A 17,443-nucleotide genomic window follows, 5' to 3' on the forward strand; every position below is an offset into this window, starting at 1 on the left:
AAACTTAACATCCACACAAAATCTGCACGTGAATGCTCATAACAACTTTATCCACAGTTCTCAAAACGTGGAAGCAACCAAGATGCCCTTCAATAGGTGAATGAATGACCACATGAAAACATATTCAACATCTTTAGACATTAGGTAAATGCAAATATCTATCTGATACCAATACATAAAAATATCCATACAAAGGATACAGTACATCCATACAATGGAATATAGTTTAGAAATAAAGCAAATGAACCATCAAGCCATGAAAAGACATGGAGGATGCCATGACAAGACGTTAGATGCCTATTGCTAATTGAAAGAAGCCAATCTGAAATAGCTACTGTATAATCCCAGCTATATGATACTCTGGAAAAGGCAACAATTTGGAGACAGTTAAAAGATCAGTGGTTACTGGGGGTGGGGGAGAGACAAACAGGCGAAACACATGAATTTTAGGGCAGTGAAAATACACTGTATGATACCATAATGATGGCTACCTGTCATCACGTTTGTTCAGACCTACAGAATGTACAGCACCAAGAGTGAACCACAATGTAACTATATAGCAAGGACTCTGGGTGATTATCATGTGTCAGAGTAGATTCAACAGTTGTAACAAATGCACCGCTTTGGTAGGAGATGTTAATAATGAGGGAAGCTATATGGGGGTAGAGGGTATATGGAAAATCACTGTACCATCTGCTCATTTTTGCTGTAAACATAAAACTGTTCTAAAAAATAGTCTGTTTAAAAACAAATAAGTAAATAAATAGATTGACGACACCAAGTGTTGGTGAAGATGTGGAGAAACTCAACTCTCCTACACTGCCGCTGAGAATATAAAATGCTATTATCACTTGGGAAAAGTTTGGTAGTTTCTTAAAAATGATCCAGCCATTCCAATCCTAGGTATTTATCCAAGGGGAAAAAAATAAAGGAAATATATGTCCATATAAAGATTTGTACACAAAAGTTCCTAGAAGCTTTGTAATAGCCAGAAACTATAAACACAAATGTCCCTCAGCAAGTGAACGGATAAACGGATAAATGAATTGTGGCATATCTAAACAATGGACAATAAAAAGGAATTACCTATTGATACACACAACATGCATAAAACTCAAAATAATTATGCTTAGTAAGAAAAGAGTGCATACTTTATGACTACATTTATATAAAGCTCTAGAAGTACAAACTAATGTTTGATCAGCCGTTACTTGCAGGTGTGATGGGAGGGAGGGATTACAAGGAGGCACAAAGAAACTTTTAGGAGTAATGGAAATATTCACTATTCTTGACTGTAGTGACAGTCTCACAAGCATATGCATTATGTCAAAACTTGTCAAAGACTATACTTCAAATATGTACAGCTTATTGTATCTTAATTTTACTTCAATAAAGCTGTTAAAAATATAATTTACAATAGCATCAAATGCCATGAAATGCTTAAGAATATATTTAACAAAAGCTATTGAAGGCCCCTACACGGGCCTTCAACAAAAGAAGTATAAAACATTGCTAAAACCTTAGAGACCTAAATAAATTGAGAAATATACCACAATCATGAATTAAAACTCTCCAGTATTATTAAAATAGCAATTCTCTCCAAATTGATTCTAGATTCAATGCAATCCCAGTCAAAAATTCCAGTAGGCTGTTTTGTTGAAACTGGTAAATCAATTCTAAAATTTATGAATATATTTACAGAGAACCTAGAAAAGGCAAAATATTCCTAAAAAAGAGAAGCAAATTTAGAGAATTCATACTACCTGATTCCACGTATTATTATAAACCTACAGAAATAGACAGTGAAGTATAGGCATAAGGATAAGCAAATAGGTCAATGAAAGAGAATAATCCAGAAACAGATCCACACATAGATACCCAGCCATTTGATTATCAATAAAGACACCAATTTAATGGGGAAAAGAAAGTCTTTTCAACACATAATGTTAAAGTAACTAGATAAATGGAGGTTAAAAAAATAAAAAAATCAACCAACCAATCAACCTGTATCCCTACACCAACTATACATAAAAACTAATTCAAGATGGATAACAAATGTAACCATTAAAACAAAAGCTCTAACCATTTCTAGAAGAAAATGTTTTAAAAAACCTTCACCACCTTGGGCAAAGATTTCTTAGGACTTATAAAAGAAATCACCGTAAAAGAAAAGAAAGTTAAATTAGACTTCTTTAAAATTAAAAACCTCTATTAATCAAGACACTATTGATCTGATAAAGGATATGTATCTACAATGCATGAAGAACTCTCACAAATCAGTAATAAGACAAACAACCTAATTTTTTTAAGTAGGGAAATTATTTGAAGAGACATTTTACAAGGGAAGGTATAGGAATAGCCAAGAAATACTTGAAAAAGTGCTCATTTCGGGAAATGCAGACTAGAACCACAACAAGGTACTATACACACTCATAAAATTACCAAGTGTTGGCAAAGAGGTGGAAGAACTGGAACCTGCATACGTTGCTGGTGCTGGTACAGTCGCTTTGGAAAACAGTCTCAGTTTTCTTATGAAGTTAAATATGCACTTACCATGTGACCCACAATTACTCCTAAGTATCGACCCAAGAGAAATGAAAACATAAGTTCACAGACAGGCTTGCACATAAACATTCAGAGAAGCATTATTTATAACGGCCCCAAAATGGAAATCACTCATATGTCCATCAAACTGTAAATGGATATGTGGCATATCTGCACAATGAACTACTATTCAGCAAAAAAAGTAACAAATTACTGACACATGATGCATGATGGATCTCAAAAACAACATGCTAAGTAGGGATCAGCAAATTTTTTGTGTGTAAAGAAAAAACACTTAATATTTTTAGGCTCTACAGGCTCTTACAGACTGTCACAACTACTCAACTCTGCCACTCTGTTGCAAAAGCAGACCTAGAAAATAAGTAAACCAATGAAGATGACTTGTGATATTTGATTTTTACGTCATGAAACATGATTTTTCTTTTGATTTTTTTTCTTCAACCATTTAAAAATATAAAAACCATTCTTAGCTTGTAAGCAATACAAAAACAGGAAATATAAAACCAGGCCATTATTTACCAACCCTTGTATTATGTGAAGGAAGGCACACACAAAAGTCTAGTAATGTATAATTCCATTTATACACCAAGAGGCATTTATCCCTTCCTCTCTTCTTTATCTATGATTAAATGAGCTAAAGTAAAAGAGCCTAGCACATGATGGGTATTAAATAATTATTATCCTTTTATCTATGTTCCCTGTACTCCTCTTTCCCCCTCCATCTTTCTTTATAAAATGGGTTAGTCCATCTCTCTAAGGCATCGAAATTAATAATCTAATCTGTAATAAATAGAATATAAATGGATTGAAAGTAAATGTATAAGAAAAAGTCTATAAACACAGCAAACATAGTGACAGTAGGTAGGGTAGTAGAAAGACTTATTTCTTAAACACTACTAAGTTAATTTTTTTTTAATCTGCATTATTTTTTAAACTAAGGCCTGCAATTCCTAGGGGCATAGTGGAATATTTTACATTTCTGAGGGAACCACAGCAGTACTCGACACATGTTGAACACCACAAACTATTAGCTTGAAGAAGTTCAGTTTCAACCTTAGATCACACTATTTCTTTTGATGATGTCATATCTTAGTGAAGCTGGATTTTCCAGTGGTGGTTGTGATAAAAAGCAAGTACGACCCCAAAACAATGAAGAACAGGAAATGCAGGTGGCAGTGTCTAATTTGATCCCAAAGCTTGAGAAGTTGTACAGCACCCCCAACGCACACATTGCCCATTAGTAACTAACCGTGGCTATTGAAAACTAATATTTAAAAATTTCCTAAGTTATTTTTTTCTCAAATGGCTACTAGGTCAGGGCATAAATAGTCATTAAGGTGTCTGCACCTACTATGTGAAAAGGAACTGTTATGTATTTAGGGCACCATGAAAAAATTGCTGAGATAGAAGTTTGCCTTAAACCTACAAAGTTTGGAAAGCTCTGCTCTAGTTGTACCTGTCCACAAGTGTGTGTGTGTGTGCCCATTTGCTCTCAATCATGATAATCAACATAATACTTTTCTTGTACTTACCTCAGTGCTTGAAGCAACTAAGGAAAATTCACGAGAGAGGTCAAGCTTAATGCCATCAAAATTTATTTCCGAAGGCCTCGCAACTGGGTCAGCACTGAAAACGTAAGATGGTCTAGGCACTCCATCTTGATTTACATTAGATTCCATTCTGCAAGAATAACAGTAACTTCCTTAGATAACCTTAATAAATCAGCATATAAGCTATCCATAGTTTATAAAGTCTGTGAGTCCAGCCCACTACTTCTTGCCATGTAACTACATTTCCAAAAGGAAAATATTAGACTATTTCATCTATAACATGATGACCCATGGAAAGGACAAAAGACAATTATTTACAGATTTTAAATCAAATAATACTGGATACAGCCTACCACTACTATTCATGTGCTGCAGCCTATGCGGAGATTCAGCCAAAGAGATTTCATGAGTAAAGGTAACCCATAAAATAAGAGAGTAGGGCTTCCCTGGTGGCGCAGTGGTTGAGAGTCTGCCTGCCAAGGCAGGGGACACGGGTTCAAGCCCTGGTCTGGGAAGATCCCACGTGCCACGGAGCAGCTGGGCCCGTGAGCTACAAATACTGAGCTCTGCGCGTCTGGAGCCTGTGCTCCGCAGCAAGAGAGGCCGCGACAGTCAGAGGCCCGCACACCGCGATGAGGAGTGGCCCCCGCTTGCCACAACTAGAGAAAGCCCTCGCACAGAAACGAAGACCCAACACAGCCAAAAATAAATAAATGAATAAATAAATTTATAAAAAAAAAAAAAATAAGAGAGTATAAAACACTCAGACTCTGCCTGAAATCCTCTCAGAAATCAAACAGTAAGGGCGGAGTAAATTATAACCTTGTGTTATTTTAGTTATTTAGTGTCTTCTGAAGAACGTTACGTACAGACTTTGTAATGTTTTAGCAATTAGGAGTCGGTAATCTGGACAATTACTTTCAACTGAATTCTTCCAAATAATGCAAGTAAAAAGTGAAATAACGTATGTGAACATATTCAAAACAGTACCTGATACATCACAGGTCTTAAAAATTAAGGTGAACATGGAATAATGCATCAGTAAACTATTACAACTAAATTAAACATCAAGTCACTAAATTTAAAGGTAAACTTAGGGGTAATCTTCACTGATAAAATATTAACATTAAAATATTTACTGAGAATCTACTAGGCGAACAATACCAGGGAGAAATGGAGAGAGCACTCTATTCTTTGAATATTATGAAATATTCAGAACAGTGACTGCCCACTAGAGTTCCTGGTTCAAGAAGGTAGTTAGTAAGGGGCAACCATGGGGGTTAAATAAATGAGCCAAAGATGGCCCCTGTATACTGGTCCTGCATTGTTTACTTCTTCACAGCAGGCCAAGATCATTAGTTCAAAAACCCACTGAGGGGCTTTCCTGGTGGCGCAGTGGTTGAAAGTCCGCCTGCCGATGCAGGGGACACGGGTTCGTGCCCCGGTCCGGGAAGAGAGAGGCCACAACAGTAAGAGGCCCGCATACCGCAAAAAAAAAAAAAAAAAAAAAACAAAACCCACTGAGGTGTCAAACTCAAATTTTTACACATCTGTTTGCTTTACATATAGCCAAAATAAGCTATTTTTAACCATTTAGAGCCCAACTGGTTCCCACATCCCATGAAACTGCACCCAACCATCTGCTAGCCACAGATAAAAGCCAGGACTATAAGACCCCAAGCCACTGCTACCCTTTGGAGGTCTCTGACATAGTGACTCCCTACTGTGCTACTGAGCAATGTATCACTTACACAGAGCTCCCTCTCCTATTACCCCCACCCCTCCCAATTCCCTTACCCTCTTCCCCTTCTAGGTGACTGGCCCTTCACTCTAGTCTCTGGAAAGTCTCATGCTGTGGGCAACTTGCCAAGCACGCAAAGTGCCTGTCAAAGTGCTACCCCAGTAAAGCTCCTCGTACGTTACTGCCACCTTGCGGTGTATCTTTTTCCTTGATCAGTCCTGAAACCCCCAAATTCAATACAACAGGGCTGTTTTTGGTTTTGTTTTTCCTAAACTGCAAAAAGAGTTAAAGAAATTACACATTTACCTTCAACAAAACCCAGCAAACTACAAGATCACCAATCATACAATTAAGTAAGTTTAATATCTTTATTGCTTTTTTTATTGTATAATCAGTGACGTAATCAAAATGAGAAAATTACTTAAAGGCAGTTTGATAGAGTATTTCAAACATGCAATTTATGGGTGAAAATTAAGAAAAAAGGTATCTGATAGAATAAAAAATAATCACTGATCTAGAATATGGGAGGAAAGTGTGCAAAAATATGAAAGTACTGGCTTGACATTTCATAACTCAAATTTCATAGAAATGCCCAGGAAACTGGAAGGTAAGCTTCAATCTTTGCTTTCAATTAATTTTTGGTTAAAAAAAAACATATTGATAAATCTTTTATGAAATTACTAAGTTAAAAAGAATATTGTACCTCCTTAAAAAAGGTTACAGTAGTTTGTACGTGCTCATATGTTCAGTTTTCAATGAATAAGCTGCCTCTTAACAATTATAAAATTAATGAGATATACTATCACTTCCTGGACTTTTAGTTAACTTCTACTTATGTGTGGCCTCCCTAACTAGACTAGAAACTTCTTGAGGGCAAGGACCTTGTCTTATACTACTCTGTATCCCCTACAACAAATTCAGAGATTTATGTAGTGATAAAAACTCCCTGTATAGTGGCTTAATAATAATAAATAAAATCGTCTCTGCAAAAAAAAAAAAAAAAAAAATTGGTCTTACTCTTTTCTGATATTATCTTTAGCAACAGCAAGGTTCAAGACCTCATTTCTCATTTCGGAAGGCTGTTCCCACGACTGAGAAACAGCATCTTTTATCTTCTCTCCAGTGAGATTTCATGGTTGAAGACTGATGAAAAATAAAATCTGCTACTGAATGACGTTTCTGAATGTCATCCACAAAATATAGTCTCAAGAAAAGTCTTCACAACTGATGAGTCCTTTATATTATTTTGCAAGCTGAAGTCTCAGGTCTTGGACATCTAATAAAAAGTACACGCTGTTATGCTGCTTCGGGGTGAACACGTTGCCTTGTTTTAAGAACAAAAACAAACCTGAGTTTGATCACCTTGGGGATTAAAAATAAGCTAACCTGTAAGGCATGACCTTTTGTCAATTAGTCCTTCAGTAAGGAATATTAAAGAGCTGCACCAGGCAGGAATCACTGAGCCAAAAAGTAGAACGAGATGGGGGAAACCTCCCAAACTGGGCGATGACAGCAGTCACTGCACTCGTCACACACACCCCCTTCCGCTTAGCACTGCGAAGCCCAAGAAGGGCGATCCCCGGGCACCGGCAGCAGCCTGTAAATAACTGCACAGACGGCCACCACAGGGCCCCCATCCCTCCCAAATAACAGCACGTCACTTGCCGAGCAAACTGCTCACCTTAGGGGATTCAGGACACCAGATTTGGCAATGGACGCCTGATCCTCAACACTAACAGCAGCAACAATAATAAAAATATTAATGATTGCAAATACTTAGTGCCTACTATACACCGGCACTTTCTAACAGGTTTACATATTATCATTTTATCTTCATAAGAGCCCGAAGAGGTAGGTTCTATTATTAACCCCTCATACAGATGAGGAAACTGGCCCAGAAAGATTAAAGACGTTGCCTTGCGTCACACAGCCAATAAGCGGCGGAGACCAGATTTAAACCTCAACGCGAGTACAACGGCTCAACCCCCCACAAAAGCGCACCCGGTGGCCCAGGCGTCTTCATTGCTTCGCAACCCAGTTCCTGAGAGTAACCTCAGGGATGTCCCGAGCCCCGTCGGAAGGTGCTCACACTGCCTGAGACCTTTCCTCACCTCACCTGGTATGTGAGCAGTCCCCCACCTCCTTCCGCGTACCCTCACTTGCAAACGTTGCCCCGCCGGCCCAACCTGGGAGCAGCACCAAGTTATTTTCGTTTTCAAATTCAAACGGAACGCTGGGAGTGGGCGGAGCTTCCGGAACGACGCCCCGGAGCGCAGCCGGCTAGAGCTGTGGGCTTCCCTCCCACCCGCTCCCGGGAGAAGCTTTCAAATTTGGGGGCGGGTCTCGGAATGCCGGGCGACCAATGGGCGGAAGCGGCCTGGTGAGCGGCCAGTGGGCGGAGTTTCCCTGGGGCTCTGCTTGCCGGGCTAGGTAGGGCGCTCCCTCGGGGCTGCGGTGGGTACCACCCTCTGTTGGCGGCGGCGCGGATCTCGGATTCCATCCTGGAGACAATAAAGACGTGGCGGAGGCCCCGAGGTGAGGTAGCTGCCACACTTAGCCCCGCGACTACAACTAGGAACCAGCCAACGAATGGCAGGCCTTGTCCTTGCGGGCCGGAATAGGCTCCGCATCGGGAGAGTCACTTTGAGCGCTGCCCGCACTCGGAGGGTCACTTCCTTCGCTGCATGATCCTACCTGTCGTCCACAGCGGCCCTCGTGGACGAGATACATTTTTCCCAGAAAAGATTTTCAAAAGCATTTTCTCTTTTTGTTTTCTTGTTTTTGCCATTCTGAAAATATAATGCAACTACCGGCGTGAGGCGCTGTACTGTGACAGTCTATCTTCCATGCATAGGCAAGGTCTTTGCTGTGCCCAAAATGTAAGTGCCAGTACATCTTATCTGCTTCTTTTAAAGTGATCCTCTTCTTTTGATGCGGTGTTATTACAGTCATATGACAAGTATTTACTACTTAGGCCATCTCTCCCTGCTGTACTTCATTTTAAAGAAAAGTAACTGCTAACGTTAATTGAGCACTTACCTTGTGCCAGTCATGGTGCTAAGCATTTAAAACTGATTGTCGTACTGATCCTGAGAACAACCCTGTGAGATAGGTACTGTTATTATGCCCCTTTTATAGGTTTTGAGGAAACTGAGTTCATATGATTAAGTAATTTGCTCAAAGGCATACAGCTATTAATGGTGGAACTGGGATTTTAAACTCAGCTGAATGACTTCAAGACCCACCCTCCCACATGTGATCTTATTTTTGACTCTTTTACTTGGTTAGTAGCATTTGTAGAACAGTACCTGGTTTGATGAGCTTACTGTCTTCCTTTTCTTATTCTATATTTATATTTCCCATAACCTCCCCCTTCCTTCTCTAACTTCCCACTGCCTCCTTATTCAGTTTGCCTTCTTTATCCACAAAAAAATCATATTTGTGGTGAGCTAGTTTGGAGTAGAGAAGAGGATGCAGGACCAGGAGTAAAAATGAACAGAGAAAGTAGGTGTGAAAGGGAAGAAAGGAGGGAAGATAGAATAAAACTGTGCTTTACTGTTCTGGCTGGAACTTAAGTCTTTAAGGGGCCGCTGTGTCAAAGTCTCCATTTCTCCTTCAGGCACTTCTACCCCTAAATCTGCCCTTCCTGCCGTACCTCATAATGCCTTTATTGCTTTTACTAGTTGTTACTGATTTCCAGCTCCAGGTGCTACATTTATTTATGTTCAATAGATATTTATTGAAAACCTTCTATGTGCCAAACACTAGGCTAGGAGTCAGTTGAAACAGTGGAGGAGAGCTAGCAAAACAGACCCTAACCTTCCAGGAGCTTATATTCTAATAATTGAGAAAAAATTGCAAAGACAAATAATTGAGAAATTACAACTGTACTGAGTGGTTTGAAAGAAATGTTTAGAGCTGAAAGACTATGTCACAGGGGAACCTGAGCAAATAATGTTTGATCTGGATCTCCAAGGGTCATTCGGCGTTAACTAGGTTTAAAAAAGAGAGGAGGGCTTCCCTGGTGGCGCAGTGGTTGAGAGTCCGCCTGCTGATGCTGGAGACGTGGGTTCATGCCCCGGTCCGGGAGGATCCCACATGCTGCGGAGCGGCTGGTCCCGTGAGCCATGGTCGCTGAGCCTGCGCATCCGGAGCCTGTGCTCCGCAGCGGGAGAGGCCACAGCAGTGAGAGGCCCGCGTACCGCAAAAAAAAAAAAAAGAGACGAGTAAGCACTCCAGGCATAAGGAATATAATATCAGGCACAGGGGCAGGATAAATACTATACAAGATCCAGTGGATTCTCTGTCTTACTTTATTCTAGCTCCCAGAAGCATTCCACACAGTTTGTTTCATCCACACAGTTAAATGTTTCAGCCTTGAAACTTCACTTGGCCTCTGGGTCAGCAAAAGTTTATTCTCTCCTTGTTTACTCTTAACCTTACTAGCTGCCCAGCTTAGTCTTCTTTTCTGTCTCTTCTGCCTAAACTCTAAATTATGGGAATCCTCAGAGCTTGGTTTTGAGCTTCCCCCCTCCCCCACCTTTTTCTCTCCTCTACAGTATTCCTCTTGGCAAACTCATCAACTCCCATGGATTTAAATATCTTTATACTGATAACTCCTAAATTCCTTATCCTCCCCAGACCTCTCCTCTGAACTTCAACCAAATGCAAATATCTCATTGTCCACTTATCATCTCCACTTGGATGTATAACAGACATCTCTAACTTAACATATTCAGTATGGGACCTTGATTTTTCATTCCAAAACTTAAAGCCTCTCTTCCCAAATCTCTGTCTCAGTAAATGACACCACCATGTATCTACCCTGTTACTCATGAGAAAGAATCATTTTTGAGTCCTCCTTTTCCCTCACCACTCTCATCCAGCTCATAAATGTATCTGTTGTACTTTTGTGTTATAAGTGAAATAAATACTCCTTTCCCTTTTCATTGCTCCGACCACTGCAGCCTCCCATCTGTCTACCTGCTTCAGGTCCTGTTCTCCATTCTTTATAGGGCAACGAAACCAATCTTAAAATGGAAATGATCATGTCAGTCCCTAGCTTAAAGCCCTTCAATGAATTTTTAGAATAAAATAATATTTATATGGTTCAGTGAAGAAAAAGTGCAAAAGAATATACAAAGTATGCTAACTTGTGTAAGCAAGAAGGAGAAATGAGAGTCTACATACTTATATGTATGTATACCACACACCCATTTTTGGCCTATTTTTGAAGATAGAAATACAAAAACTATAAAACAAAATTAGTTGAAAATGGTTATCTATAGGAGATGGGAATATTTTGCAAGGATTAGTGATAGGAGTGTGGCTCTCTGAATAAACTTCTTTTTTAAAAAAGGAGGACTTCCCTGGTGGCGTGGTGGTTAAGAATCCACCTGCCAGTGTAGGGGACATGGGTTCGATCCCTGGTCTGGGAAGATCCCACAGGCCGCAAAGCAGCCAAGCTCATGCACCACAGCTACTGAGCCTGCTCTCTAGAGCCCACAAGCCACAACTACTGAGCCCATGTGCCACAACTACTGAAGCCCGTGTGCCTAGACCCTGTGCACCAAAACAAGAGAAGCCACTGCAGTGAGAAGCCCAAGCACTGCAAGGAAGAGTAGCGCCTGCTCACCGCAACTAGAGAAAGCCTACGTGCAGCAGTGAAGACCCAATGCAGTCAAAAATAAATAAAATAAATTTTAAAAATAGAGTTTTGCCTTTTCAAAAAATTAAATCTAAAACAATGGAAATAAAAGCAAGCCCTAAAATTTAACACAAAGAAAGAGGTGAACTTACCTGTATATCAAATTGTCAGCATAGCCACACAGAGAAAAAGAACTTCTTCAATTAACTTGAGCATAGTACTCTATATACTGGAGTTAGGAGTTGTGGGATCCAATGTAAGAGCAAAAGAAATGTAAAGACATCAATAACTTGGTTTAGTAGGTTTGATGTTTAAAGTGGTATTGGTTTAGTAATCTTGAATCTATTATACATGTGTTATAGGAAAAAGCAAAGGAGTAAATATATTCATGTTGTTTGGTACCAGGGTTCTCACTGTGGGAGAAGGGAAATAACAAATATGGTATGATAGAAAGTAAGGAAGAACCCCATGATGATGGATTTGAGTTGGTAGTAGAATGACATTATTATTTTTTTTTTATCTTAATTGGGTCCACTGAGAGGACCTGAAGGTCTGGAAGCCCTGGCACCCCAGTAACAATGAGCACCCCTAGGACCAAGCCACACAAATGGTTTCTAAATACCATTTATCACTAAGAGGAACCAGTACTCCTTGGAGAAAAGGCTGATTCCAGGACTGGAGCAGGGAAATTATAAAGTGAGCCTAGAACATTCTTGTCAGAAAGCAAAGAAGTCCTTAGAAATTAATAGGGTCATTCCTAAAGGACACTGGATCTGGCCTAAAGGGGCTTCCACTAACCATGCTTGGAACAATTTGAACCTCAAAAAGAATAATGATGGTAATAGATTAAAACAGGTTTAATTTTTTTTTTTTTTTTTTTGCGGTATGTGGGCCTCTCACTGTTGTGGCCTCTCCCGTTGTGGAGTACAGGCTCCAGACGCGCAGGCTCAGCGGCCATGGCTCACGGGCCCAGCCGCTCCGCGGCATGTGGGATCTTCCCGGACCGGGGCACGAACCCGTGTCCCCTGTATCGGCAGGCGGACTCTCAACCACTGCACCACCAGGAAGCCCAGGTTTAATTTTTTAAGTCCTCTTCGTTAGCGGGGTGGATGGGGGAGAAAAGGACTAACAATGAAAAGCTCTTCTTTACACAAGAATGCCAGTTAATGAATGCAAAAATGAATGCAAAAAGAATAATAAAATATTCCCCATATTGCAACTCCCATTGTAAAAATTGACATAGATAAAGCTTATCAAAGAATACTAAAACAATGGATAAAGGATGCTAAACCATTGGCTAAAAGGTTGTTGGGGAGCAGGATATTAACACTATCTCAAAGAATCACCCTAGAGATTAACTCTTAATTAGGGGAAAAGGTAACTTTACAATGTAGAGATTTATTTATGAGACATACCTTAATCAAGTGAGGAAACAACATCACCAGTAATGGGACTATCTATTACCTGGTACTATTTGTGCCAGCAATGTTTAACCTGAATCTAATCACGAGGAAACAATCAGAAAGTAGAACATCTTACAAGACAACAGACCCAGGCTCTTCAGAAATGTCAGTGTTCGGGAAAGAGAAAATCAAAAGGTGGTGGATTGCTTTAGTCAGGAGAGAGGTGTTGCTAAATGAAATTCATGAATCTTGATTGGTTCATAGATTTTTTTAAAAAGTAACTGCAAAAAACAATTTGTGGACAATTGTGGAAATACAAATATGGACTACAACGTAGATGATACTGAATCAGTATTAAATTTTGGACGTGTGATAATTTGTGACTATGTAGAACCATGTCTTTGTTTTGGGAATATGTTTGCTTCAGTATTTAGCAGCAAAGTGTCACAGTGTCTGCAACTACTTACCTTCAGAAGATTTGGGGAAAAAATAAAACAAAAACAAAATAGAAAGATGTTAGGGAGAACAAAAGAACAGAGAAAATAGAACCAAAAAAGCAAATGTGGCAAAAAGTTAATAATTTGTGGATCTAAATAAACGGTATAGCGATGTACATTGTGCCACTCTTTCAACTTTTCAAAACAGCTTGGAGCTTTTCTAAAATAAAAAGAAGAGGGGAAAAAACTTCCTAATTCTTTACAATGGCCTACCAGGCCCTACAGGACCAGGCGCCAGCCAATCTCACTCCCCACTTTCTTACCTTTGCGCAGTGAGTTGATCTACTCTGGGTACCGCAAACACACCAGGCTGTTTCCAGCATATGTGAACCTTTGCATGGGTTCTGTCCACCTGAATTCTCTCCTCCCCATTCCTCATGTGGCTCACTTCTCTTCCTCCTTTACATCTCATCTATATAGTATTACCTGCTTAGAGAAGACTTTCTGTCCATCTTATCTCACATGACCCTCTTTTTATTCGTGGGCTCAATTCCATTTTCCTACTTTTTACAACCAGCAATTATTATATTTTTTATAATAATTATTATATGTCTGGTTTTTGTTGTTCTCCCACCTCCTAAAGGTAAGTTCTGTGAGTACAAAAACTGTGTTTCTCTTTGTCACTGATGTATCCTCAATGACTCCATAAATACATGGTGATCAAATAAATATTTGCTGAACAATGAGCGAAGGCTGATGTGCCTGGGGTGGGTAGGTACCACGGAGAGGGACAGGCCAAGGCTAGATCCCACAAGGCTTAGTCAGCTCAGTTACTGATTTGGGTCCTTATTCTAAGAACAATGAGAAATCAATGGACTGTTGTAAGCGTGCGCACCCTACAATACAATTTGCCTCTGTTTTGAAAAGGTTAATCTGGAGCAGAGAATAGAGGCAGCCAAGGAGAATGTCGTTGAACCAGCTGGGAGGCTACTGCAGGCATCCCAGCAAGAGGTGACAATAATGTGGACTTGGGAGATGCCTGAGCAGATGCAGAAGACTGGACGGATTTCAGAGGTATTTTTTCCCTACGTTTTCCATTTCAGCACCAGCCACTGGGTTTTCCCTTAAACACATAGAGCCAACTTGACTGGGAGATGCTTAAGATTTAGTCCCCATTCCAAATAATTCCCTTGAAGTGAACATTAGCATAAGATGAAAAAATTGTTACGTCAAGCCGATGGTCACAGCGTCTACTGGTAGTAATAGCTAACATTTTATGTGCCAGTTGCTATTCTAAGCACTTTGCACTCATTCAATCCTACATACCCTATATTTTGTTATTAGTATCCTGCATTTAACTGAGGAGAAAACTGAGACATGGCACTATTGAGGAATAGTAAAGGTATCTGCTACGTGGAGGTGTTAGGTTTAGTTCAGGTAATGTTTGTAAAGTACTTATAAAAGTGGCTGGCACATGTTAAATAATAATTTGTTGTATAAACAGTAAACAATGGAATTGGAATTGGAATCTGGGTAGTTTGGCTGTAGAGTCTGTGCCATTAACCACTGCATTCTACTGCCTCTTGAAGTTTGGACTGAACACCCTTGGAATTCTATTAAAAAGACTGAGTGCCTAGCTCCTGCTGCAAAGCCACCTTCAAACGCAGGACTAACATAGTTTTTCAACCCCAAAACTCGATATGTATTGATTACAAAGGTTTGAATAACAGGTTCAATGAACATTTATCGAGCATCCATTATGCAGCAGGTATCTCTACCCTTAAGACATCTTCAGTTTAGAGCAAGCCTTTCTCAGTCTGAGATTTCAGTAGTTAATCCCTAAGGCACCCACTGTATGTAATGCATTAATTTCACTCCTGTGTCTCTAGAATGGTATTCCTTCTGTACCATCCTGAGAAAATTGGAAAAATAGTGACACAAATAATTCTTTTATGTCCTGTGGTTTATATGGGGAACTCCATGCACAGTTTCAAAACAGTATGACAAATGTTATGGTAGAAGTGTACAAGGAGTAATAGCTGCAGAATGAGTATGGTTTAAGAGTGACACCTCTGAAGTTAGGCAGATCTGAATTTGAATATAAGCTCAGCCACTTACAGGAAGTGACCTCAGGAAAGATATTTAACTTCTTAAAGTCCCATAAAGGTGTGAGAATTAAAATAGCATTTGTGAGTTATTTAGTAAAGTCCTGACACATCGTGTGTTTCATTATGGTGGTTATTTTCATCGTCTGCTTATTAAGTCACTGGAATGCAAGCTCATGAATGTCTGTCTAGGACTGCTATAGCCCTGACACCTAGAACAGTGCCTTGCATATAACAGCCATTGAATAAATATTTTTTGTATTTAATTAATAAATGGCATCCAGCAAGGAAGATCTCATAAAGTGGCATGTAGGCTAAAATGAATGAATGGGATTTGCCAGTGAATTGCAGAGGGAAGCCCTTCCCGGCAATGAAAACATATGAGGCAATGAGAAAAAAGACAAGAGCACACAAAAGTTTACAAAAACTGTTAAGTACATAGTTCTGTAAAACTGTGAGTATAGCGAAAGTGAATAATGTCAGGAGATGAAAAAAGTAGGTGGGACCTAGAGCATGAAGAGCCCTGTATAACTGCTAAAAGGAGTTGAACTACTAAAGTTTATAGGGCATAGGAGGCTGTGCCCAGCAGAGACATGGAGGGAAAAGTGGAGGAAGAGAAGCAGCAGAAAGAATTAGGTCTATAATATCTCAGTCTCATGATCTGGGAGTCAAGATATGAAGGACAAGACATAGAAGTTTATTATTTATAGGTGCAAAGGTAACCAGTGGAGGCAGAAAAATAACCATAATTCTCTTGGCTAAATGCTTCTCTGTCATTGTAGGAAGTAAATAGATAATATCTGTAATTGATACATGAAGAGATAACATTAAGAGCGTGCTATATTCAAAGATATGTCAAAAGAACCAAAAGTAAATTATGAGGGTGATTGCTTCTGGGAAGCAGGGCTGGAGTTGTGGGCAGGGGAAGCTTTTCGTTATAAACTTTTTTAAAATTTGCAGTAAACATTTTCTAATGTAATGTGTCAGAGCAAAGACACATTTCTTTATTAAGCACTTACTCTGTGTCAGCTGTAAGACCCCATCATCTTAGTGAAGGAGGCTCCCCACTCCTGAGTCTGCAGAGGTTGCATCTTTTGCCATTTTTCTAAAACATGCTAAACTACTATGTGCCTGAGAGCTTCTGCACTTTCTGTTCCCTCTATCTGTTCCTTCCAAATGTCTCTGCATGACTAAGTCCACCTCATTATTCAATGTTACCCTCCCCAAAGAGGCTGTCTTTGCCCACCCTCCCTGCAGTTGCTCCCTTCACCCTCCAACCAGTCACTTTCAATCCAGTTGGCCTCTTTTACTTTCTTCATGACACTTACAATAACTGAAATTACCTTATTTATCTGTTTACACTATGTCATCCCCCACCACAGTGCAAGCTTATGAGACAGAGACCTCATCCATCTTGTTTACTATGTCCCTAGTACCTAGGACAGTGCATGGCACATAGTAGGTGCTCAATGAATATTCATTAGGTATTCAATAAAATTTTATTAATTGGATGTATAGATGAATTAGTACTGTGCATTTTCCTATATGCCATCTCATTTAGTCTTAAGACCCTAATACTTCTCCAGTATAAATATATACATGTAAATATATATACACACACACATACACCAGAGATGGGTTTCCCAGTCCAGACTCTTCCAAGTGCCAAAACTGTGGCTTCTCTTTCTTCTTCATTTTCAATGTCCTCTGGTGGTGAAGGATCTCACACTATTTTGAAAAGATGTTTTGTGTCCTGTTAACAAGGGTAAAATTAACAGACAGCAGTTCACGTGGGAGGCTACCAAAGTCGTAGGACACAGGTGGACATCCTTCACCTGGATGAGCTAAGAGGCCGAGCACAGGTGCTGTGATGACCTGACAGTGATGACAGTAGCACCTGTGGCTCTTCTACACAAAGAGGCATGCTCACTTGAATGGTGGGGATGGGCTGCAGTCACTGGCCTCCCTTCCACATAGCTCTCCAGGGTTGGTCAG

At 39.8% G+C, this 17,443-nt stretch overlaps 1 protein-coding gene across 1 annotated transcript in view; it reads right to left on the bottom strand.

The window, feature by feature from the left end:
• Positions 1-8,079, bottom strand: part of KIF20B (kinesin family member 20B) — a 73,871-nt gene extending 65,792 nt beyond the window's left edge. Inside the window, exons 1-2 of the mRNA XM_065893899.1 lie at positions 8,016-8,079; positions 4,098-4,245 (exon numbers count right to left, since the gene is read on the bottom strand). Of these exons, the coding sequence (XP_065749971.1) occupies positions 4,098-4,244 (147 nt within the window). The 5' untranslated portion in view covers position 4,245; positions 8,016-8,079. The remainder of the gene's footprint in view (positions 1-4,097; positions 4,246-8,015) is intronic.
• Between the last annotated feature and the right edge of the window lie 9,364 nt (positions 8,080-17,443).

The sequence above is a fragment of the Phocoena phocoena genome, chromosome 16 (genome assembly GCF_963924675.1).
Source record: "Phocoena phocoena chromosome 16, mPhoPho1.1, whole genome shotgun sequence".
Lineage (NCBI taxonomy): Eukaryota > Metazoa > Chordata > Mammalia > Artiodactyla > Phocoenidae > Phocoena > Phocoena phocoena.